We start from the raw sequence: 26,492 nt of genomic DNA, 5'->3' as shown, positions 1-26,492 counted from the left end.
GTATAAAGTTCTTTAGTGAGTAAGTTGATCGGCAGCTATGATATAGGTGTGCATCTACAGATAGTGGAAAGCAAGAGAAGTGGCTCTAACTAAATAATATTTCTCAACATTCCAAACTCCCCATCACCTGAAACCAAAAAGATGTGGAAATACTAACATCTGGGTATGCTGCCTCCAGTTCCTCTATTTCTTCCACCACTTCTTCATCCGACTCCTCAGATGCAGTTTCAAAATCAGACAGCTCGGTGATCTGAATATCAGGATGATCCAGGAGCCAACCAACTAATGCCTCCACACCTGTGAACATAGGACCAAATCAACAAATAGCCACACTGTTTAAAGTACAGTGCACTCTCTTACTAGTTTGCACTTTGCTTTTTCTTTCTAATCAAATTCAGTAGTTTTCATTTAAATGTTTTGCCAGAATTATTTGGCCTTGGATGGTAACGTAAATTGATAAATGGCAGGGGCGTTTTAAGAGAGGAGGGAGCCCATGTGCAGCCGCTGTTTGGGCCCCCTCCTCTGTCAGCTTCATGCCAGAATCTACTGAGCATGTGCGGGTCTCTGGGAAAATGTCCATGGCCATTTTCCCAGTGATTTTTTTTGCTGCTCTGCACCGGAATCTGCAGAGAAGTAAATATTATTAACTATGGGTGCAGGGTGTGCGGTGTGGGCCCCCATGGACCCAGGGGCCAGTGTGCACCGTACACCCATTATAAAGACGCCTATGATACATGGATATTGTTGTATTCATTTTTAGTGCAGAAAAGATATGTAATATCCAATGGCAAAATATTTTACAACTGCACATTCAGGATACCTGCATAACCAGGGCCTGTGTTACATGTACAGGTGAGGGGACACCACACCAGAAGAAGCACCTCATGCTATATGCCCCACAGTAACAAGGACACCCATTATGGTCCTGCAAAGCAGTAGCTACAAAAGTATTCAAGTGGAAGCAGACTGGACTAAATTATTATTAGGAATTGGCATGACTAAAGTGTTAGTTTTAAGGACCTCTATTTCATGTTAATTTAAGGAAAAATAATTGGTATCCACAAATTTGGTTTAGCTTTTAGACCTTTCCAATCTCTTAAAACAGAACTTAACTTATCCGTATAGTTGCATTTGTTACTATGATCAAAACTGCTGTGTTGATTCCTCAATAAACACAAACTTAAATCTGCCAGACACCACTGCCCAAGGAGTCAAATAACAACAAGAAACAAAACGAAATAAATACAATTGCCTTCTGTCACCAAAATTTATACTGATATGTAGAAACATAGGCTAACACAACATCGCATTTTACTTACCACATTTTGCACTTTGACTTATATAATTCTCACTATTATTAACCTATAGATGAAATTTTAAACTTTACTTTGTTTGACATTGAAGATTGAAGCTTTATCTTTTGAAGTAAACATGTAAGTGTTGTATATGTGGACAGACCTACCTGGAGAACTTGAAGCAGTACCCGATGCTCCAGACAGTGACTTGAGAGCAAACTCAATGTTTTTCCTCTGAAAGCCCATTTCCATCAGTTGTACAACAATAGGAGCTGGTGGGATGGGAGATTGTTTGCATTTCTTGACTTTAACTGGGCAAATCTGCTGTACAGTCAAAGGGGAAGAGACCTCACTTGAACTGCAGAAGTCCTCAAACAGAGGAGTTGATGGATGTGTGGATTCCACTGCCAGGTACTGACATACAGCCAGTGCTGCTGCCTAGTTAAAATATATATAAATTAACTCAAGACAACTTTACTGTATAGCAAAGTTAAAACTTAAAAACATTAAGCCATTGGTTGCTAAAATGGAGTGCAACATCACATGTGAGTCCTTCACAATCTAGAAATATCAAAACTGATTGTGAGAGAATTATGAAGTGGATTTAAATACAACTTAGTCTCTATTATTCCATGACGACACTCAACCATTGTGATAATGCCTCCCATAGGACACGGACACTTAAAATTTAGAAAATGTCAAGGCAATTCTGGGGTCCTGAGGCCTGGTAGCACGTCACTGCTTGATAAGTCAGGTCAGTAGGGGTAGCCAGAGCAAAAGCTGAACCGTTGCAGTATAAGAGGGCCATTCTTTGGGACCGAGGCTAGCCAGCAGTGCCAATTCTGTTCTGTGTCCCCAACTGCAGGAAAGGGAGCGACTCCAAATGCTTCTCCCAAGAAGGCAGCAAGGGAGAATCAGGCAATGAGGATTCTTTTGTTTTGAGGAGTATTCTGCAAGACTGCATTGGGAGTATGATTTAGCATGGGTAGATGATTTAGTGTCTGTCACAACACATACAGGACCGCGAAGAGCGAGACAGTTGTTTTCTTTGCCTTTTTCCCAAAAATTGGAAAAATAGCTTTGTGAGGCGTGGACAGTTCAGGTTGCTCGCAATTTACAGCCTTTACTTAAACCATTTTTTTACATCTATTTAAATATAAGCTGGTTCTTCACCGATAATCATTTAGGCTCAGTTAGGCTCTGGCTATATATTTTATATATATATATATATATATATATATATAATAAAATACTACTACTGCTGCAGAAAACACCTAATTTGGGCATAAATTACTATGCACTGCAGCTCTGCTAGTGCTTCATCCATATGGGGGAGCTTTGGGACATCCACCGTGGCCTCTGTCCTCTGTAGGATGATCAAGATAATGACTGCATGATTATACTTGCATTGAATCAATTTCTCCATTTGGACACCCTGCAGGCCCATCCAATTTAGCACTAGTTCTGTGTAAACTAAAGTCGATTGCAATATTTGAAGTGCCAACACCCTGTATACTCTATATCCCCATGGTCCAGTCAGTGTCCTGCAAAGAATTCAGCAAAAAGGATTTCGCAATACAGACGTGTCCTCATACATCTAGCCTCCCTGCGCTAGAAACAGCCCTTCTAATCGCGCCATTCTGTGGCGCGACTCAGTAGCGCTGAGCATCTTTTTGTGTGACTTTCTACCTTCAAATGCGTCTCATTCACACAGCCATGTGAAAAGTTAGCATAAGCAGCTTCTGTTGATTAAAATGATATGTAGCATGCCTATGTTCTATGTGCGTCTGCGGGTGTATCTGCATGCGAAACGCTACGTTACAGTGTTACAGCTGCTGACACTAACGTAGCATTTCACATGCAGACGCACAGAAGCTGCTTGTGCTAGCCACTCGCATCACTGTGTAAATAAGGCGCATTTTTGGGTATAAAGTTGCACAAAAGACGCTCGGCACTACCGATGGCACACTGAGCTCCCGCGTTATGTGTGGCGCGACTTGTAGCACATGGAGGATAGATGTGTACATCTGTAGTATAAAATTCGAGATCCGTTCATTATCCGACATGGAATTCCAGCGGTCAGAACAACAGTCAGAATCCCTGCGTCGGCATCCCGACCACCCGAAGGCAAGTAGCGGGGTTAGGGGGAAAGTTGGGTTTAGACTGCGGAGAGGAGCAGGTTAGGTTTAGGTACTACAGGGGGAAGTTAAATTTAGGCACTGGGAAGGAAGGGTTAGTGTAGGGAGAGTGTTAAGATACCGACCGACAGGTGTCGTTATCCTAACCCTGTCGGGTTGCCTGAGTGATTTTGAACATCGGGATCCCGGATGACGGCATCTCGTACCCATCCCCAAAAATCATGTTCTGTGTTTGTCATGGGAAAAGCCGTTGAAGGGTTAATCAGCAAAGCTCTGGATCTTTTGGAAATAATTACTATAAACTTTATAAGTTTTTAAGTATCCAGTGGGCTGGAATCCTTTATGCATAAACGATGCATAAGTCATTATCATATGCAGCATGAAGAAGTTATCACAATTAAAATATTCCTACAGATCAGAGTTGTAGGCTTGTATCATTTCATGTCACTGACTGGAAGTAACATTCCCCTTGCACTGTTAATGAGAGGGAAGTCTTTAGAAGTTTGACTCTTTGCAGCGACTTTTGTCCCCACATTCTTAAAAGAAAAGAAATTACCTCCAGCTCTTGCTTGTCAAATATTGCTTTTACAGGAGAAGGCTGTGTAGCAGCAGTTAGTAACTGCTGTAGTAATATCATCGGAGACTGCGGGCACTCTGGAGACATTTCGCCAAAGTCAGGAGTTGCTGCAGCGCCTTCATCTGAAAGGGGAAAAATAAAAAAAAGTTTTACGCTTATTGGAACAACTTTCTAAACTAGAAAGAGATAAAATTATAAAAGGATAAAACCGCTTCTACCATTAGTTCTAAAGACTAAAAGATCCAAGCAATAACATATTGTACTAGTAAAGCACTAGGTTTAATTCAGTTGTGTAATACCCTACATGACCCAAATTCTTAATATAATGCATCAAACAGCAGAAAGATTAGGTTCTCCAGTTGGGATGCCCTGAAATATCCAAATCTAAATATCATGCTATGCCGCTAGCTAAGAATACAATCTTGTGTTTACTTTTCATGTATTTCATCTTCTTAGTAGAATGGAATAACAGGATTTTTCTACACTTATGTTAAATCCTTTTCCATAAATCCATTGGGGAAAAATGGGCGCTTGGAGATATAAGATTCATTCTAAAGTGCTCACTCCTCCAACATCCATATCTTCATCTTTCTGTACACTACGTTATTTTTCTAACAGAGTCCCACTGCACAGAGCCAGATATATATCCCAAACAATATTTAAACACATTAACAGGAGCGTTACAGGGTAAAAAGGGAGTCCTAACAGGATTCAAATAGGTGTTTTAAAACTCACATATGCACTTTTATGCCCAAATCTAGTGTCTTTAGCTGCAATTTTTTTTGTTTTACAAAATTTTACAGGTTTAAATACTACTACTTGGCGGCCAGCACAGCTGCTCAGCAAATGCACCACCCAACAGGTGCTCAACTGGTAGAACAGGCCTTTTCATTTTTAGGAACACATATTACTACTGCAATGTAACTGCTCTTGTTAGCATCATACAGAGCCAGGAGATGTAGGGTTTGTTTTTTTTTTTTTTTAAATCTAGAGTCCTGGCAAAATATATCTTCAAGGAACTAAGAGCATCCAAGGAATAAAAGAGGCATTTTTCACTGTAGTTTGATTCGGACATACTGTACTATTGATACAAAAAGATGTATTTTGGAAATATGCTAAAAAAAAGGTTTTGTACAAAGAACAGCCTTATCATGTAAACACCAAGAATAGACAGATAGAGATACTGGCTCTGGCACCCTCTGGCCCTTAGTAACAGCTATACTACAAAAACAAGAGCAACACAGCTAACTGGATAGAAGTCAAAACAACTGACATGAGCCTTCCAGAGCCTGTGGTTATTTCTAGCAGAAACTGGTTTCCTGGATCTGAAAATTGTTTCCACCACACTGTCAGGCAACCCCTCTCTATTCAGAGTCATGGCTTCAAGTGTCACACCGTGAAGGTCAGTTGTGCCTAGTTGTCCCATCCTTGAGGAAGGAACCATGACAGACCCATTAAAATCAATAAAATGCCCTGTCTTGGCCAGTCTGGTGCTACTTACAAAACCAGGATCTCTGCCCATTTAAATTTTTGCAAAGGCGTGGATCATCACAGCCAGAAGAAACAGGTAAATATTGACATCTATACACAAAAAGAAATACAGGTGCTGAACTCCAAATTAACGGATTGTATATAAATAAATTTTTGCACTGAATAGAGGTTTTTGGCATAATCTTGGCCAAGGTTAAGGGCCTACCCACCACATCCGGGTAACCTCTGTCGGGTAGGTCACTAACATGCTAGGGTTCAAATCCAGAGCGCAGGAAACCCCCAAACTAGCCTAGCTAAGCCACTCCAAGACACCGTTCTAATAAGTAAGGTGAAGTGTAAAATAAATAATTAAGAGCAGCCGCAGCTGCATATAAAGAATAAAAATAAAACAGTGAAATACATATATAAAAAACAGACAGTGAAGCTTTAAAATGTGTTGAAGGAAAAATGTGTTGTACTCTAAAGCTCTTACGAGCAGGGCCCTCTACCCTCTTGTGCTTCTCCCTACTTTACTTTCATCTACTTCTTACTCACCACTAGTGCACCAAACACTTGGTTGCTTATGCTCTGTTGCTTATATGGGTGTTATGGTCGGTAATGTAGCAATATATATTATCCATGTCCTGGTTTTGTATTGTATTGTTCTGTAAGTCGCTAGTCTACAATTTGTTTATGTACTTTGTAAGGCGCTGCGGAACACTTGTGGCGCCATATAAATAAAGGATAATAATACTCCATGACAGACCCATTAAAGTAAATAAAATGCCCTATCTTGGCTAGTCTGGTGCTACTTACAGCACCTGGATCTCTTCCAGTTAAAATTTTTGCAAAGGCGTGGAACATCACAACCAGAAGAAACAGGTAAATATTGACATCTACAAGAAATGTTTGCAAATCCCTGGTCGCTGAGCAGAAGTGCGCTACCATGTGAGTCAGCAAGGATGCCATCATGTTGATATCTGCTTGACTCCATCTGTCCACACTCTGTTGAAAGATACCTGAGTGATTGGCTTCAAAGTTGTCGACTTTTAGAATCAAAACTGAAAATATCGTTGTACAGTTTTAGGTCCAGCACACGATCTTGGTGCCTTTCTTCATTGCAAGCCATAATGTTGTGCCTCCCTTTCGTTTGATGGGACTACCCTGCTTTTGTATTGCATCAGACTGAAACCAAATGGGATAACCCTATAACAGATTATAACCTTGAAACAGAGCTTTTAGCAATGTTTGTTGCTTCCATTTTGGGATTAGGTTGGATTACTTTTGATAGTCGATAATCCAACTCAAGTGCCTGAACTGCAAGTTGGAAACTCTGCCTTGGTCAAGATGTCCTCCAAATAATGCAGAATCATCACCTCTCAGTACCTGAGGACAGCAACCATGACAGCTATGAGTTTTGTAAATACCAGTCAAAAGTCAAAACTGGGACATGGGGACACTGAACCACTAACCCAGAGGTTCCGAAATAATGCCATTACCACCCTGGTTTTAAGGATATCCATGCTTGAGCAAAGGTGACTTAATTAGTATCTCAATCAATTTGTATAAAAACCAGTCCCCACGTGTTCTACTGGTATTGGGATAATCACCCCAGCAGTGAGAAATGAGAAAAGACTAGCAGAGAAAAAAATTAGGATGCAGCTGTGAAGAGCTCAGCAATGTATCCCCAATCCCTCACATAGAAATATAAAATGTAAATTAACCACTGAGCCTAGAAGAATAGCAGATAGGCTCCCGCCACAGCATATACCAGCCCATCATGAGGACTGGTGGTCTACAAAAAGACGGTCAGCCTAAAAGAAAGCCAAACAAAATGGGCAGTAATCTGCTGCAATTCCTGGCGATGTTTATAAATATAATGAAAATACTAAAAAATCTGCTGCATGTAATTGCGGTCGAGTCAAGACCCCAAAGATATATCATCTCAATTGAAAGAACAAAAATATGATGTTCCCTGCGCTAGGTATTAAGTTATATATATATATATATATATATACACATACATATACACACATATAATATATATATATATATATATATATATATATATATATATATATACACATACATATACACACACACACACACACACACACATTATATATATATATATATATATATATACACACACACACACATACATATATACATACATACATACACACACACACACGCGTATATAATATATAATCAATACATCTGCTCTCTAGTGATTCAAAATGAGGCTGGTTTGTAATACATTAATCAGTTTCATTCAGTAAAAATATAAGCACCCCTTCAAATCTAAAACACCAAATTGTATAAATATAAAAAGCAACTGTTGCTTGTGCAACATTAAAATCCAAGCCACATAAGAAGATATTTGTTACAAAAGAATAGCAACTTGATTGTTAGCTTGTAGCCATTTCAAATACAATCCATCAGCACAAAAATAAGTGCAAGCTGATCAAGATGCAGTCATTAATACAAGTTCATAGGAATTAGTATAATGAGCACGCCGGTTCAATTAGTAAACTGCCATATAGGTATAGTCTGTGGACACTGGCGTCACAGTCTTAAACTTGTAAAATATTAATTACATTAAGGTAGCTATCCTGCTGCAACCAAGTGTGCAATTGTTATCGAATCGCTGATTAGCGTGGCCACGCGAAGGTCCGTTTGACCGGGTACCCTATTGTTCGGGAATCAGTGGCCGTCAGAGTAAAAACCCGTCAAGCCAGGTGAATCAGGGTGGGTGCCCTCCCCTATGGATTTCAAAGAAAAACTTCTACATGCCATAGGGGCCACAGGCCAGTGGAACGTCCCAAAGCGACCCCACCCCCCCCTAAGTGATGGGTTCTCGGTGAAGGTCAGGAGTCCTATAGCCCAAAGCGAATGTGTCAAATGAATAGAATCTGAGGAATGTATGGGCAGAGGACCACGTCGCAACCCTACAAAGCTACTCAACCGAGGGGACCCGGAGGGCTGTCCAGGAAGTACCCACCGATTTGGTGGAATAAGCAGTCACCACAGACTGGGCAAGGTGGTCTGCCGCAGCGTAAGCCAAAGTCAGTTTGGTAGCCGGCCAGCCCAGTTTGTGAAAGTCAGAGAGGACAAAAAGGGAATCAGTCTCACGGAGATCCCGAGTCCTATCCGCATAGATCCGGAGGACCCTCACGTCGTCCAAAGAGGCCTTCTTCTGTGAATCAGGTGCATGAAAAGCAGGGACCACGATCTCCTGGTTGATGTGAAACTGAGAAACTACCTTAGGAAGGTAGCCCAGGGGAGTCCGAAGAATGGCCCAGTCCAAGTGAAAGACCAGAAATGGAGAGTGACAACCGCTAGGCCGTCGCAATAGCCAGTAGGAAGACTGTCTTCTACATAAGTTAACGAATGTCCACAGAATCTACAGGCTCAAAGGGTGATGAATGAAGAGCCCAAAGCACCAAAGTTCCAAGGAGCCAACGAAGAAACAAACGGGGGCTGTACATGGAGAACACCTTGAAGGAAAGTCTGTACGTCATGCACCAGAGCAATCTGTCTCTGGCTGAGGACAGAAAGTTAGAAAACCTGCACTTTAAAAGCAGAGAGATGGAGGCCCAAATCCAGACCTGCCTGTAGAAAGGAGAGGACCCGAGAGAGACAAAAGACTCTGGGGTTAAAATATCTTGCAGAACACCAAGGGTAGTAAATCCACCATACGCGATGAAAAATTCTTGCAGAGGAGAGCTTACGGGTATTTAGCATTGACCGACCTGGAAAACCCCTTCGCTCTCAAGACAGATGTCTCAAAAGCCACCCTGTCAAAGCGAGATGGGCCAGATGCAGATGGAAGCAAAGGCCCAGAGACCGAAAATCAGAATGCAGAGGAAGACAGAAAGTCGATGGACAGGCCGAGAAGATCAGCATACCAAGCTTGACATGGCCAATCGGGGACTACCATGCTGTCCTCCAACTTCAACTTGCGAAGTACCCTCGGAATCAAAAAGATTGGGAGGGAGGGGAGACGTAGATGAGTTTGAACTGACAGTGGGTTGCCCAGGCGTCCTCTAGAAAGGCTCCCGAATCCCTGATGCAAGAGCAGTATCTCTGTAGCTTGTGGTTATGCTGAGACACCACCAAGTCTATGTTCGACTGAAGAACCAGGAGCTGAAAGCTGTGTAAAGTGACGATTTGCCGGTGTAAACATCCTGATGGCTGAGGAAGTCCACTCCCAATTTTGGACCCCAGGAATTAAAATCGACAACCGAGCCAGAAGAGGACACTCAGCCCAAATAGAACTTTCATTTATAGAGACCGGGAGTGAAATTAAGCATAATCCACCATGTCAAAGGTGGAGACCAGAGAGCCCAGGGTCTGCATGCAAGAGTGCATTGACACCCGGCGATGACGCAAGAACTTGTGAATCCTGGCCTGTAGGTCCAAACACTTCTCTACTGGAAAGAAGACCCGCTGCTCCCTAGAATTCAAGAAAAACCCCAGACAGTACATCTTCTGCAACTGAGTCACGGAGGATTTATTCAAATTGATGAGCCAACCGTGGGACTGGAGCAGATCGATCTTGTGATGAATGTGTTCCCTGAAGCCCTTTGGTGATCAGGCAAGAATCCGTAGGTCATCCACATAAGGAAGAATCCTGATACCCCTGCACCACAATTCAGCCACCATGATCTTCGTGAAGACACGTGGAGTCATGGAAAGCCCAAATGGCAATGCCTGAAATTGGAAATGGTCTTCCCGGACCACAAATGGAAGAAAGCACTGGTGGATGAGCAGGAAACATGCAAATAGGCATCCTGGATGGCCAGAGAGGCCATGAAATGCCTTGGCTCCAGAGCTAGAATGACGAACCGTAGAGACTCCATGCAAAATTTGTGGATCCGCAAGAACCTGTTGAGGGTTTTCAGGTTGAGAATTGGTCAGGAAGAACAGTTTGGCTTCTGAACCAAGAAAAGATTGGCATAGATCCCCTGGCCTGAGACCAGGGAACTGGAACATTAACTTTGGAGGCCAGCAAGGAGCAGATGGACTCCCGCAGAGTTTCTTGTTTGCCTGGATACGACAGAAGGCCTGAGGAAAAAAATTGGTTTGAAGGCCGCAGCCCAATGAGACAATACCTCTTACCCAGACGTCCAACGTGGTCTCCATCCAGGGCCCGGAGAATCTCAGAAGTCAGCCTCCCTCACTGGGCCCATCCAGTCAAGTGGCAGGCTTGTCAGTAGGCTTAGAGGTTGGGCATCTGGTAGACAAGGGTTGTTTCGTTCGCGGCTTGGAACCCTTGGATGAGTAACCCTGAAACCTTGTGAATGGCTGGCCCTTTGTTTTCCCCTGCAGATGAAAGGAGCAAAAATGAAATGCTCTCGACCTAGGGGCTGACACAGAAGGGAGGAAGATCATCTTGGATGACACCAATGTGGCCAAGATCTTATCCAAATCTGGCCCAAAGAGGATGTCCCTCTCAAGGGCTTTCAGAGCACCAGAAACACAATGGAGGACACAGACACCTTGAATGTAAGGTCACCCGTGTCAATCGCCACCTTGCCGATAAGAGGCTGCCTCTCTGATGTGTTCCAAAAGAGAGCAGCTCGCTCCTATGGGTACCCGAGCAGAAGCCGCTTTTAAGGGCAACTGCCCAACCTCCAATGGCTTTAGCTACTCAAGCAGACGCAAGGGTTGGAAACTGTAAGGCACCTGCTTGACAAACAATCCGATTGAGGGAAGTTTCCAGCTTTCTATCAGTCAGATCCTTAAGATATACTGTGTTGGAAATAGGAAGGGTAGTGCTCTTTACCAAGCAGGCAATATGAGCCTCCATCAAGGGAGGACGACTCCCATTTAGCCCAATCCTCAGCAAGCAGGGGATAAAAACGCAATGTGCTTGGAAACCTGGAAGAATCTATTAGGGTCTCTAGAAGATACTCCAGCTGCAAGCAGGAAATACTGCAGAATCATTCTTCTGATGCTTAAACATTGGAGCACTAACCTTAGGGGCTTGCTCTGTATCCTGCATGTGAAGGACCTCCTTAACCGCCTTAATGAGGGACGCTACATCTACCTGAGGTAGAGAGTCCTACGGAATAGAGGTGGTTTCGGAAGTGTTAGACATATCGTCCTCGTGGACTGAGGCAACCACAGAGTCCGAATCATATCCTGACAGGGAAGTAGAACTCTCTCGCTTGGAGAGTCTGCGTCTAGATGTGTGGTCACTATCCAACATCCATTGGAAAGACTGACACCTACGCTAAGCCCTAACAAACTGCGAGGACTGCATCAAAGGCGGTTCTATGGTAGACTGCTTTACAGCAACCTGAGAAGGCATAAGCGGGGGCAGCTGGGCCCCTGAACGGACACTCGAAGGAGGAGCAGACTTAGGGGCTGAAAGATTATTAACCAACTGCAGCATTACTTGTAACAGGGAAACAGCCCAAGCTGGTTCCTGGCTGGAAGTTACAATCGACGGACCCTCTTGCTGCGTAGCTGCGAAACACCGGACACCGGGATTATCCGGGTCCTGAGGAGAAAGTACAGTGGTACAAATTTTGCAGGTATGCAATGTAGGAGCGCCCACCTCCCTGGGTGAATTCTAGAACATCTCTTCTAAGAACAAAGCAAAGACTGTACCCACACACTGAAACATGAGTGTACAACTAAGGGGTAGTGCAATGCATATTTACTTGAGCACACCACAATAAGCGAGGCTTGCAGAAGGGTTTTACTAAATCCCACAATAAAGAACACTCAGCTATCTGAATAGAAAAATTACAGATAAAATAGAAAAATAGAATAGCATGAATAAAAGAGCAGAAACAGAGGGTAGGAGACAGAGACAACTTAAGTACTCCTACACAAACATGCACACAAACATTCAAAGTAAGTCACAAATGGGCAATAATTGCTAAACAAACCAGACCCCAATAGGTAGGAATGAGTTTAAGAATAACCTGACCCCAAAGAAGGAGGTATACAGGGAAACAGGAGCCCTTTGCTCTTCTCCAGAGACCAGCTGAAGCAGGCACAGGCTAAAACGGCCACTCAGCGTCTCAGTGTGGTAGGGTAGAGAGGAGGATAATCCCTATGGCAGCCTTCTGCAGTGAGGGAGAGCACCAAGAGAGCGGTGGAGGGGCTAACAGGGAGTGCCTACCAGGGCAATGGAAGATTCCATAGTAGCGCCCCATTGTCTGCTGCCCTGGTGGTCTAGCAGAGACGTCAGGCGGCCATCCACTGTCCCACGCCGGCGGTGACAGCTGCAGCAATGCGGCTCCATGCTCCCCTCGGTATCCAGCTTTGGTTTCCTGGTGTGCACTGGGGACCGGCCAAAGACACTGACCCGCTCACCACTGCTGCGGCTGCCGGTGTATGTTCCTCTACTCCTCACTGTCCTAGATGTGTTGTCCTTGCCAAATTGCCTGCACACAATCATTCCATGCCACTATGCGTAATTTTTGTCAAAACATGAGGATTCCGCAAGGCCTGATTAGTCTGCTTCTATGACCTCTGCACAATAAGATTCTCTCAGGTCTAGAGCAAGTAACAAATCTGACCTTTCCATGACAGACAGGTAAGAAAGAGGAAATTTTGAACAGAAGTTACACTGCTTTGGCCACATAAGTCACCCAAAATGTAAGTCGCTAAGGGACCATATACTTCTTCACTTAATGCACTGAGATGCATAGTCAATTACTCAAGATTCCCTATAGAAGTGTGCAACAGATTAAGGAACATCTGGCAAGATACTAGTCCATGCCAGACTGTTCAATCAAAAACTTAATCTTTAACTTTTACATTTTGTAAATGTAATGTGAAGTATAATGGGAATTTAATAGAAAAAAAAAAAGTTTCAGACTGGATGTTATCTGTGTAACTGGAAATAGTCAGGGAAGAGATGCCAAGGACTACAGTAACCAATGTCCTGGAGATTGCCAACATCTGACCCAGCTTTTCCACTAGAACCCCAAGGCTGTCGAGGTTTTAAACAGACACCAAAGGCTTCCCCATTCCCTATGAACCAATCTAGGCTTAAACTGGGAAGGAGGTGGTTTTACCCTGCCACTCAGGAAGGTGCAAAGTGTACAATGCTACAAATAATGGTAGTGCAAGGCCACAGATCAGAACAAGGCAATGGGAGCCCTCCAGGAGAATATTTTATGGTGAGATTTTCCTGCCCATTTTATTCCTTAAAAAAAAAAGGTGTTCATCCACACAGGGATATAAAAAGGAAGCGTTTAACGCTTTAAAATTATTTAGAATGTCTAAAGAATACACTATCCCCAAGGGTCCAGTGTCCCCCATAGAATGATAATCGTTTTAATGTGTCAGAGCTCCTAAACACAGGCACTGCAAAATTACACCTGATAGCATTGTCAAAAACCATATTTCTCCCTACATTCAAAACTTATAAGCAGACTCAAAGCTTCCATGCAAGTCATTGTACTCTCTTAAAGAGCATTCCCAAGGAGACATTGCATTTTAACAAGCTTTAAAACTTCTGTAGACAAATGATGAACTTGAGGCTTTGCCATTTTATTAAAATCTGCTCTTGCACAGATGGGTCGATAAAAGTTGTTAAATAAATAGATATTACATTTGATATCCTAAAGAAAGCAATGAACCATCATAAACATACAATATAATATTTAAATTCTCTCTTTCCAACTTTTTTTATTTCTTTAAAACATCATTGCACATGCCAATTGCAATCGTGGACAAATAATTTTAGATTGATAAATTTGCCTTCTCTGTAACCCTACAACGCCATCATGTGGAAAGTTTTAACACTCCATACCTGCTGGAATCAATCCTGTCTCCTGAATGGATGGCTGAGATAAGATCTGCCTCAATCTGTCTTGGTGAGAAAGAAGAGCCCAACCAGCTTTCAGTATGTAAAGTTTTAGCTGTTGACACCTCAAATGGTCAAGATCCACTTGGTCTATAAAACAAAATAATTGCTACAATGAATCATCATCCAGTTGTGACAGCTTCTAGACCTCTTGACCTGAAAGAACAAAAACACTTGCAGGAAGCAACACATTTCTCTCCGTAGTTCATATCTAAGGCAACCAATCTAAAATTAACCAACCAGTGCTGGAAGATTAATTTTATAAATCAAGTGAATAATCATTTCCAAATCATTATAATCACTACTAATCTGAGAGTTCTAAGACCATTTACATTTTCATAATAAGCAGTAGAGGACATGAAGACAATATTCTACAAATCAGAACGAGCATATAGGTAAATGCACAACAATTTTCTGTAATCATTTCACACATGCTGTGTCTTACAGAATCATACTACTTGCAGCTATAAATTTCTCCACAAAGGAGCTTAAGTGGACTCTACCTGCAAGCCCCTGACTGAGAGACTTCTTAAGCCTGTGTTTTTCTAGCTTGCAACCTGCCAGGTTTACCAGCTGTGCCCAGACAGACAACATTGGATCGGTAAAAGGCAAATTGTTCACACAAAACGGCACAACAGGTAGCTAAGATAAAAAGAAAAAATATATGCAGTATAAGTTTAAAATAGAAACACATAGCATTCACACTAGCATGTTAAAAAGCCAAATGTACCCCTAAAAGTACACTCAATCACTTACAGAATGATTTCCAAACTTAGGATAAGTACACTTACTGGATGAAGATGATTTAAGGGGCAAATATGGCTTGTGCGCACATCATTAAACTGCACTGTGATTTTTCCTTTTGGAGTTATTCTGGTCACTGTGCCTTCTCCAAACTCATCATGCACCACTTGGCCCCCGAGGCGTAAGCGACTGTCTATGCCCCCTATCACAGCAAGCACTGCCATCAGGCTACCCACTTCAGGGCTTTCAGAGTCAGGAAAGTAATCTTCCAACACAGCCTGCTAAAAGAAAACAGTGAAAACAGAGACACATCTAGGTAAGAGACCATACTTCCAGGAGATCATCAACAATAAACAAAATCAAAGTAGAATATCCCCTTAATATAATAACGTCTAATGCGTGCAAAAACTACCAATGAAATATAGGCAAAATGTGTAACCACTGAGTAACTACAGCATAATGGACAAAAGCCAGTGCTTAGAATTGGAAATTAAATATTCAATTTACGGTTGACCACAAACTTCTTTTACTTTCATATAGCTTACAATTTACTGGTATCTATGAAACATAGTAACTTGTCTCAGAGCAGCCACTAGGATTTATGTCCTTCAGTGCCATTGCTATTTAATGCATTCAACCACTGAACTAAAAACATTGTAAAACAATCATGTAAAAGTCTTCAATAATTCATATAACATGTTAAAATCCTTTTATAAGTACTGTACATTTGGATTTGTGTGAAACAGGTCACTACCACAAAGATAGCATTTCAAATTAATATGGGAGACATTTATAAAGCCAAAAATGTAATGTACTCCTACGTATAACAATATTTGCCCTACTAAACACTTACCTGTTTATTGGGAAAAGTGCGATAAAATGATTGTGAAGACTAGTAGCACAATCAATTATTTTTCACTCTTTTATCCCTTCGGAAAGACTGGACAAGGTGGCCTTTTCAAGCTGACTTGACAGCAATTTGTTACATAGATTATTACTTGTATCCGCTTACTTTACACAAATAGCCACTGATGTGGCTTAGGCTAGTAAGCCAGAATGGGTTGAAGAGACTTCTGGTGTCCACTCTTGCACACACCACACCATCTACATGCTCCCGATGTGGGTATTGCCAAACATAATCTCCACAGATAATGTGAGGGGGCACTCCATCAATGGGTGGGTGCCACAGCACCAGACCATCCACCAGGGAATCGCCAAGTAAGGTACAACTCTGAGATCTGTTCATAAAGAGGATCAGGTGGGTGCAGGACTCTAAATGCAGCATCACTTTAAGCAATGGGCCGCTGAAAGAATCCTCCTCCAGTACAGGTGCTCACATTGTAGCACCACACAATCTTCTTGGGGTGTTTTTACAAGGCAGAAGATCAGATATAGTGTGTATTTTGAAAGCAGCTCCTGTTCTACTGCTAACCACGAGAGCCTCCAGAGCTGCAGGAAAGTAACCCTAGAGCTGGGATGGGACTTTTATGGTGTTTATGTAAAAGTTAACATTGTTTTCCTGGCTCAGTGTGGAATAGTTCAAATTAAAACTGCCTAGTGGACAATCAGGTACTAATGCAATTGCGAAGAATCCAAAACCCAAGGCCGAGTGGCGCTCATGTATTCACGGTCCACTACTGATCTGGCAGGACTTGTTGGGCTAAGTCTGTGGCGTAATTAATTTCTAAAATGGGATAGCTGGCTGCGCTGCTTTTGGTTATACCGAAGGGTAAACAACACACTTCCTCCCTTGTTGTTAATGTTAAAAGAGTGACCTCTTAGAATATGATCCAAAATAATCTTCCTTCGAGCAGGGCTTGACAAAAAATTTTAAAATCTAAGAGCCAGCTGAAAAGTTTTAGGAGCCAGACCATCGTCTGAGACCAAAATATATGAACACTTGTATGGACCCACCATACCTGCACTTCAATGCCCCTCAATCTCCCCACATGCCTTCAGACCACTACACACCTCTTCAATGGTCATCAGATTCAGCCACAAGACCAAACCTGCCCCTAACTCAAAATGTCACACTGTAGTGTCCCCAATTTATATTATGCCACACCATAGGGCCCAAATTCATATTAAGCCACAATCTAGGGCCCCAAATCCATATTATACCACACTGTAGGGCCCCAAGTCCATTTTATGCCACACCGTAGGAACCCAAATCCATATCATGCCATACTGTAGGGCCCAAGTTCACATTATGCCACACAGTATTCCCAAAATTCATAGTATACCACATAGTAGGGCCCAAATTCAGATTAAGCCACACATTATGCACAAATTCAATTTATGCCACACAGTTGGAACCAAATTCATATTATGCCACAGAGTACAGCTTCCCACCCCAAAAATAATCTGGAGAGCAGTACCCCAACCAAAACAATAACACTAAAAGGAGGGTGTCCTTGTAGAAAATTAAGCAGCTGGGTGCAGACAATACAATAAAGGCAAGCAGCTAGACTCTCAGCTCATTAGATGAGGATCCAACATGCATTGTTTAAAGCTTGCAACATCTGTTTCAGCAGATAAACGTTATTGCCGTGCACCATGTTCTGTTATGATGTCCCTCCTTTGCGGGTTCCAAGCAACAAGCCACTTCTGCTCCAGGACCGGCACTGTCCAGCTCCACCGGGCATCACACTCCTCCTTCCTTGTGCCAGCAGTGCTGCAGAGCCAGGAAGTGAAGGACAGGACACCTGCTAGGGCACCCACTTTGTGGCATCTTTCGCGGGCAGAACATAGGAGGCGGAGCCACACTGATTGAATGTGGCGGGCGGGCACACAGTCCTCTGTCCTAAAGTGACAGGCATGCACCATCCCGTCCCTCCAAGCTGTAACCACTTCCAGAGGAGAGAGGTTTTTTTTTTTTTATTCACAGATCGCTTTATTAGTAATTTACCTGCCAGGCTGTTATAAAACCTAGTTGACAGCTCTGAAATCTTGGTCGCCATTGCGACCGGGATTTGTCAAGCCCTGCTTTAGAGGGACTTATACAATACCTTAGTTTCCACAGGTTAGGTGAAAACACTTGAGTTTGGTTTTGGCCAGTTCCTGGAGAAGTTTACAGTATGAGGGCTCCTCACAAGAGGAGGGTGAGCAGAGACAGACACTGAGAAGTCTGATAGACAACAATGGATTTAGGCGTCCAAGTATTAAGCCTTGGAGAGAGATAAAGTGGATGGAGATAAAGGCCCTGATTCAGACCCACTCGCGAGCGGCTGTCCGCTCGCAAGTGGGTCGATGTTCTGCACTGAGCATGCGCACGACGGAGGGAGCTCCGTCGTGCGCATGCGCCAGACGCGACGAGCGAAGGAAAGTCCTTCGCTCGTTGTGTCTGATCAAAGGGGGCGTGCTGTCGATGTTGATTGACAGCACGCCCCCTTTGGTGGGCGTGCCTCCCTGCCGGGGGCGTTCCCACGGGAACGCCTCCCGTCAGAAGCCGGCCCACTGACATCACTAGTGATGTCAGTGGGAGTGATTTTGGCTCTGATAGAGCCAAAATCACTCCGGAGCTTGCGGTTGAAAACCTCAACCGCAGGCTCCGGCTCGCACTTTCGATGGTCGCGAGGGTCAAGACCATCGCGGCCATCAAACTGCACGCTCGTATAGGCTGTGGGTGGTGACCCACAGCTATACGAGCGTCCAGGAGGACGCTCCATTGTTATGGAGGGCGGCCCTCATTCAGAGCGTGCGCTCTGCTCAGAGCGTACGGCTCTGAATGAGGGCCAAAGTACCAATCAGCTCCTGTCATTTTTGGAACACAGCCGGTAAAGTGACAGTTACATACAAACATAGAATTTGACGGCAGATAAGAACCGCTTGGTCCATCTAGTCTGCCCCTTTTCATTTATCCTTTTGGCAAATTCAACACTATTTGCTCCTTAGGTCTATCTTAAGGATATTCTTATGCCTATCCCTAGCATGTTTAAATTGTTCCACCATCTTCGCTTCAACCACCTCTGATGGGAGGCTATTCCACTTATCCACTACCCTTTCTGTGAAGTAATGTTTCCTCAAGTTTCCACAGAGCCTACCTCCCTCCAGTTTCAGTGCATGTACTCGTGATCTTGTACATCTCTTCCTTTGAAGAATACTTCCCCTCCTGTACCTTGTTAAAACCCTTGATGTATTTGAAAGTTTCTATCATGTCTCCTTTTTCCCTTCTCTGTTCCAAACTATACATAAGATCTTTTAGTCTTTCCGGGTAAGTTCTGTGCAATAAGCCATGCACCATTTTAGTTGCCCTTCTTAGTACTGTCTCTAGGAGTTTATTAGTTGGTACTTTATGTCCATTCTCTATCTCTCTTCAAGGCTTAGTGCATAGATCAGTTAGTGCAGGTAGGGTGCAAGGGGTTACACATCCAAGACAACGAGTAGCCAGAGGTGCCTGACAGGATGAAAGAAAAAAAAGTTGCCTCACTACCTTTTTCTCTGCAATTTAACAGTTGTCGATACCTTACAAAGTTTAAACTGATCAGAAATTTCAATTAGACACAGATTACAGACGATATATCCCGGACCTAGATAGGCTACAGGGAAACAGGAGAACCCATCAGAGATGGATGATTCTAAACTATTGCCACTACTATCCTGAATGCTACAGTCAAGGATGGTATGAACTTAAGATCAATTTCAAACCAATTTAAGTAGCAGCTTAGGCTCATCGAAGACTCAGTTTAGCTTCAGTTGGGGTCAACAAGGTTAAAGAAAAATGATAAAATAAACGCTTAACGTCAGGTTCACCAAGAGTGATCGCAGAAAATAATCAGGATGACCTGAATACACAGAAGATGTCCCGGCTCATGGCTTTGAACACAAATACAGAGTTCAACACAAGTCTGGGATCTTTACTTTTCATCAGGGGGTGTCTTATTTAGCCCGAAGATGGATATCACTAGCAGTCAGGCAACAGATAAGACTAGGAACCCAATCTACAGTGGGAAGTTTACTATCTTTTTTGCTGTTAAGAGGGCCAGCCACAGAACAATTTACTGCTCTTTGTGGGGATAGTAAAGAGGGCAACAGGCTTGTTCAAAAATAAAACTCTCAAAAAAGATGCTCCATGAGGGGCAATTATCTCACCCTGAAATAATGGTAGATGCCCATATGCTACTTTTCCACAATGTCCAAGTATTTACAGAGTGCAAGAAAATGTGGTTTTATTAAAATCTTTTCTTGGTTTAAATCACAAATGATCACTTTCTGTCCATCATAAAGCTCAGGGCAATTAAAGTTCAAGTGGACGGGATCAAAAAGGAATCCCCAAGAATCATCATCAATAGCACAGAACGGAACGAGTTTATGGTCTCTATGGACATTAAGAATTTTTACTTGCATATTACAGATTTGCAGTTTGGTTCCAAAATGTTCAATTCTGGGCTTAAAGGACCTCATTCAGAGCTGCTCACAAAATGCGAGCGCTTGCTCTGAATGAGGGCGGCCACTTCTTTGTAAAGAGCCGGCCTCCTGGCTGTTCGCTAAGCTGTGGGTGACCACCCACAGCTTTAGCGAGCGGCCAGGTTGATGGTCGCGATGGTCAAGACCATCACGACCATCGGGGCTTGCGACAAGACCCTTGTGGTAGGGTCTCGTCTACTGCAAGCCCCAGGCAGCTACCTGCTCTAACAGAGCAGGAAGCACCCTACTGACGTCACTGGTGAGGTCAGTAGGGCCGCCTACAAATGGCAGGCGTTCCTTCAGTAACGCCTCCATTTGTCTGGTCACCCCCCCACCACGCCTACAAAACAGGGCGAGCTGTCGATCAACATCGACAGCCGCCCCTTTTGTAGCGAGCCCCGGAGTGAGAGAATTTCTCTCGCGCTCCGGGGCGTGCGCACGCGGCGCGTGCGCAGGGCCCAACCATCGACCCGCTTGCGAGCGGGTCTGAATGAGACCCAAAGTTTTATTCCTGCGGCAAATTCATGGATTTTCAAATATTGTGAGAGTTTTGGTAACTTTTGAGGTCTAAAGGGGTGATACATTTACTACTTATCTTGACAGGGGATGTAATCACAATGTTGATATTTACATTGAACATGTCGGCACTGCAAAATGTCAACATTGTGGAAAAGTCGACATTAAAAATATCAACATCTGCAGAATGTCGACATGTTAATGTGACATGTTCATGTGGACATTATGAAGGGAACGGAGAGTTAGTGTTACCCTGCGGGAGGGGAGGGTCAGATAGAGGTTAGGGTTAGCAATAGTCACAGCTGGAAGCACTCATCAATCCGCTGAAAATCATCAGGATTACACCACCGACCCCGCTATGTTTTGTCAACATTCTAATCATGACAACATTTCATCGGTGTTAACATGATTAATTTCGACAAAATATACCACAACCTCTGGATAGTCTCTTGCTCAATGCATGTCTCCATCCTTGCTACAGGTGTATTGCAGAGTGGCAGTGGTGACAGTCTCACTGTTGGGTAATAAATGGTTAGAAATCATATGTGGTTCCTATACAGAGGCTTGCTTTTCTGGTCTGCTGTTTGATTTACAATTGCAGTAGGTTGCAGACAAAAACGTCCCATGATAAATCAGCAGTGTTTATCACAGCAGGTATGTTCTGCATTCACTGGAGTGTAATCAATCTGAGAACTTCTAGCAGATTGTGGAAAGATGGGGTCAGTCACAGCCATAAAAAGTTCCTGGTTGAAAAAATAAGAGTTATGGCAGACTTACCTTTAACTCTTTCTTCGAGGTCCATAGGGTCTACAGGAACTACCTTGGTGGTATGTGGTTGTAGAGATTCAGGCACCAAACAGACAAAGCTTCAGCTCCCAGAATGCACTGGTCCTTCTCCATATATACCTCGCCCCCAGCCACATGCATTCAGTTTGTAAACCAGCCTAAATGGCAGGAAAGTGGAGAAGGGAGTACCACTTACACTAGAAACACTCACAAAGATGAGGGAATCAGTGACAAGAAGGAACAGATCCCAAACTGAGGCCAGGTGCGTCAAGGTGGGCGCCCTGTGGACCTCGAAGAAAAAAAAAAAAAAAAAAAAAAAAGAGTTAACAAAGGTAAGTCTACCATAACTCTTATTTTTTCTTCAGGGTCCATTGGGTCCACAGGAACTACCTTGGGGATGTCCTAAAGCAGTTCCCTTAAGGGTGGGGACGCTCCTCAGCAGAAAGGAGAATCCGCCGCCCTAAGGAAGCATCCTGGGAGTCAAAAGTATCAAATGCATAAAATTTTATGAAAGTGTGGACAGAAGACCAGGTGGCCCCCTTGCACAAAAAAAAAAGGTGCCATGTCTAAACGCCCATGATGGTCCCACAGACCGAGTCAAATGTGCTAGAAACAGGAAGATCAGCCTGTGTATAAACGAGGGAAATAGTCACACGCAGCCAGTGAGCCAGAGTCTGCTTGGTAGCTGGCCAGCCTCACTTGTGAAAACCATATAACACAAAAGGCGCATCTGATTTCCTGATGGAGTTAGTATGATCCACGTAGATACAAAGGGCTCCAAGCACATCCAGGGAAGCTTCACCTTTAGAAAAGGTCTGAAGACTGAAAGGCTGGGACTACAATTTCTTCATTTGATATGAAAACAGGACCGCCCAAGTACGGAAGACAGCTTTATACTTGTGAAAAATCAAATATGGGGAGCGACATGGAAGAGCTGCCAAATCTGACACTCTGCGAGCTGAAGAGATAGCGAGAAGAAAAAGTGTCTTTGCTGTAAAGTATTTGAGGTCCACTGTATCCAAGGGCTCAAAAGGAGGAGCCTGGAGAGCCCTGAGAACCAAGGATAAATCCCACGGTGCCACCGGAGGCACAAACTGAGGTTGAAGGCAGAGAACACCCTTCTAACATCCGGCAGGGGAGAGATTCTGCGCTGGAACAAAACTGACAAAGCAGAAACCTGAACTCTCAAGGTAGCCAGGTGGAGACAGAGGTCTAGTACACCCTGGAGAAAAGCAAGAACTCGGGAGACCCTGAAAACTTTAGGGTCGTACTTTCTGTGGCAACACCATTGAAAAATATATGCCAAATTCTGTAATACATGCGGGCAGAGGAAGGGTTTCTTGCCCTGAGCATCGTCTGAATCATAGAAGTAGAAAAACCCTTGGCCTTTAAGACGGAAGACTCAAGAGCCACGCTGTCAAAGCCAGACGAGGTAGGTCAGGATGTAGGCAGGGACCATGCCCTAGCAAATCTGGCTGAAGAGGAAGTGGATTGTCTATGGATTGACAGGTCAGATCTGTGAACCAATGTCGCCTGGGCCAAGCCAGGGCTATTAGTATCACCCTGCCGCCCTCTTGCTTGAATTTTCTGAGGACTCTTGGTAGGAGGGAGATTGGAGGACACAGGTATGGCAACCTGAAATCCCATCTCACCACCAGAGCGTCCACGAAGGCGGCTGAGGGGTCTCTTGTCCTGGACCCATACCTGAGGACCTTGTGGTTGTGCTGTGATGCCATGAGATCTACTTCCGGTAGTCCCCACTTGTCCACCAGGAACTGAAAGACGTCCGGATGGAAAGCCCATTCTCCGGCATGTATGTCCTGACGACTTAGGAAATCCGCTTCCCAGTTGAGGACTCCTGGAATAAATATTGCCGAGATTGCAGAAAGATGGTGTTCTGCCCAAACCAGAATGTTCACCACTTTCCTCATGGTTGCCGAACTAAGTATGCCTCCCTGATGGTTGATGTAGGCCACTGTGGTTGCAATGTCAAACTGAATCTGGACCGGCCTGCCCTGAAGGAGGTCCTGTGCCAGAATGCGCGCCTTGTGCACTGCGCGAGGCTCCAAAATGTTTATGGGCAGGTGACCTTCCTGAGCTGTCCATCTTCCAAGAAAAAAATGTGATGACCTGTCACCGCGCACCATCCTTGAAGACTTCAGTCTGTGGGGAGGAGAACCCAATTTGGGATCCATAATGGGTGACCCTTGTCTAAATGAGTCGTCTCCAGCCACCAAGCGAGGAAGAGCCAAACCTCTGGCGAAATGCGGATTATCTGAGACTATCTGATAATACTGACCATCCCAATGAGACAGAGGGCCTGATTCAGAGCTGAACGCTCTGACCAGAGAGCTCGCTCTGAATCAGGGCCCTCCTACCTGTTTTTGGAGCATCCTCATGGACGCTCGCATAGCTGTGGGTTACCACCCACAGCTTATGCGAGCGTCCATGATGATGGTCGCGATGGTCAAAGACCATCGGGCTTGCGACGAGACCCTGCGGTAGGGTCTCGCTGCCGCAAGCCCAGGAGTGCTTTTGGCTCTATCAGAGCCAAAGTCACTCCCACTGACATCATTACTGATGTCAGTGGGGCCGGACTCAGACGGTAGTCGTTCCCATGGGAACGCCTCCGTCTGGCCGCCACGTCCCCGGCACGCCCACCAAAGGGGGCGTGCTGTCAGTCACCATCGACAGCACGCCCCCTTTGGTGCGAGACCCCGAGCGACGTATTTCTCGTCGCTCGCCGGGTCTCGCGCATGCGCCAAACATCGACCCGCTTGCGAGCGAACTTCCCTCGCGAGCGGGTCTGAATGACACCCAGAATCCCTTGCTGCAGGGACCTGGAGTGGAACTGGGCATACACCACAATATCGAATGTGGATACCATGGAGCCCAGCACCTGCATTGCCAGGGGCATGGGCACACTGTTTGCAGAGTAGACTGCACACATGGGACTGTAGTGCCGCAATCTTGTCCTCTGGTAGGAGAATCCTCTGGCCCAGAGAGTCCAGCAGTGCCCCCAAGTTACCTATCCGCTGAGTTGTAAAAAGAGAGAGAGAGAACTTTTTCCAATTTATTATCCAGCCATGCTCTTGTAAGCAGACAATGGTCATCTGCAGATGACATTGTAACAACTTCTGCGATTGTGGTAATATATCAGGAGGTTGTCCAAATATGGCAGTACCCTGACCCCTTGTCGTCTGAGATGAGCCGCCATCACTGCCATTATCTTGGTAAATACACGAGAGACTGTGGCCAGCCCGAAAGGTAGAGCCTGAAATTGGTAATGTTGCTGATCTACTGCCAATGTTAGAAATCTTTGGTGGGATCGTGCAATCGGAACATGCAGCTATGCATCCTGTATGTCCAGGGTGCTCAGAAGTAGCAACCCAGAGGCAGGAATCTGTAACCAGAAGTTGCGTCTAGGTCGGGGGAGTGCCTATCTCCCCATAGCTGAGTTTTTGACAGCACAGGTACGCTGGCCTCACAGTAGTAGATGCTAACTAGTCCGCTCTAGTGAGTCTACTACCCATCCCGGCGACAGACTATATGGCCCCGGCCGCCTTAGTGAGTACACGTTACACGAGGCCTTCAGCCGCAGCTGCCTCTGGTGCGTCTCCTACACCAGAGGCCTGGACTGCGTCGCACACGATTCCCCTCACGAGGAATCGCTTACCTGCCATTTCTATGAATCCGATCGCAGTCCGGACCCCAGCAACACCGCTAGCTAAGCCTCACTGAGGGCCCACCGAATCCCCAGGGCATTCAGCGGTACTGGCATTTCGGCATCTGCGGAGGTAGATTGAGTCGCAATACCTGCGTCCTATTCGGCGCTTAGTACAGCTCGACTCAGAAGTTCAAAAAACTAAGTTAAATCATAAAAGAAAAAGCCCTAGGCAGTCCAGCTGTTAAAACAGTTGCGTCTTGATACTTGCCGAGCACCAAATAAAAATACTGAATGCCTGTGGCTCGAGGCGGGGTATATAGGGAGGAGGACCAGTGCATGCTGTGGACCCTATGGACCCTGAAGAAGAAATATATTTTTGTTTTTCAAAAGTGATGTAGTTTCTCCCACTTTGTTAGAAATATATTGGAGACCCCTATAGAAAATATTTTAGAATGCCAAATACTTAAAGAACTCCCTATGACCATTTCCCAGTGTCCAACAATGAATTCAGTAAAAAGGATTTAACGGAAGTATAAAACTCCCATTATTTAGTAGACTGGAAATGGATGTGACAAGGAACTTCATGAAAACCATAAACAAGTGCTACAGGCGTGTTAGTGGAAGGGGAAAGTATTTACAATAAATGTCAGAGTTTATAAATGTGGAACACAATTTGTATTCCACTCCACGTAGTTTTCAGTGCATCAGTGTTATTAACGTATGCCTGTCTGCTACAACAGATTTTTCATGTTTATACTGTTAAATTTAGTATACATATTTTTACTTTATTTCATAATTTACTACCTACCATATCAAAGCGTTTTCCTTCGAAAATTCTAGTAACAGAGCTTAGCTGGGAATTAATGTACTTGTTGATGAGATTATTCCATTGATTCAACGAATGAAGAGTACGTAGTAATGCTACAATCTCCTCTGCTAAAGTGCTGCTGTGAGTTGCAGTCAAGGATGCCTGTGGTCGAGCTTTTCTCCTCCTTAAAGTGGATTCTAGAGAAACAGTACGATTACAACCTATAAATGTCTGCAATGCAGTGCTCTA

General features: G+C 44.2%; 1 protein-coding gene across 5 annotated transcripts in view; it reads right to left on the bottom strand.

Moving 5' to 3' along the window:
* Positions 1-26,492, bottom strand: part of HERC2 (HECT and RLD domain containing E3 ubiquitin protein ligase 2) — a 268,507-nt gene that overhangs the window by 106,315 nt on the left and 135,700 nt on the right. For 3 of the 5 annotated variants that reach the window (XM_088454087.1, XM_088454089.1, XM_088454090.1), the window contains exons 41-47: positions 26,244-26,440; positions 15,108-15,341; positions 14,820-14,958; positions 14,263-14,406; positions 3,990-4,132; positions 1,463-1,733; positions 158-297 (exon numbers count right to left, since the gene is read on the bottom strand). In XM_088454087.1, coding sequence (XP_088310213.1) covers positions 158-297; positions 1,463-1,733; positions 3,990-4,132; positions 14,263-14,406; positions 14,820-14,958; positions 15,108-15,341; positions 26,244-26,440 — 1,268 coding nt within the window. The remainder of the gene's footprint in view (positions 1-157; positions 298-1,462; positions 1,734-3,989; positions 4,133-14,262; positions 14,407-14,819; positions 14,959-15,107; positions 15,342-26,243; positions 26,441-26,492) is intronic. The other 2 variants (XM_088454088.1, XM_088454091.1) reach the window with 1 other exon arrangement.

This window comes from Taudactylus pleione, unplaced genomic scaffold (assembly GCF_031769625.1).
Source record: "Taudactylus pleione unplaced genomic scaffold, aTauple2 ptg000609l, whole genome shotgun sequence".
Lineage (NCBI taxonomy): Eukaryota > Metazoa > Chordata > Amphibia > Anura > Myobatrachidae > Taudactylus > Taudactylus pleione.
Note: the sequence above shows the minus strand (reverse complement) of the source record. Positions and strands in the feature narration are given on the sequence as shown.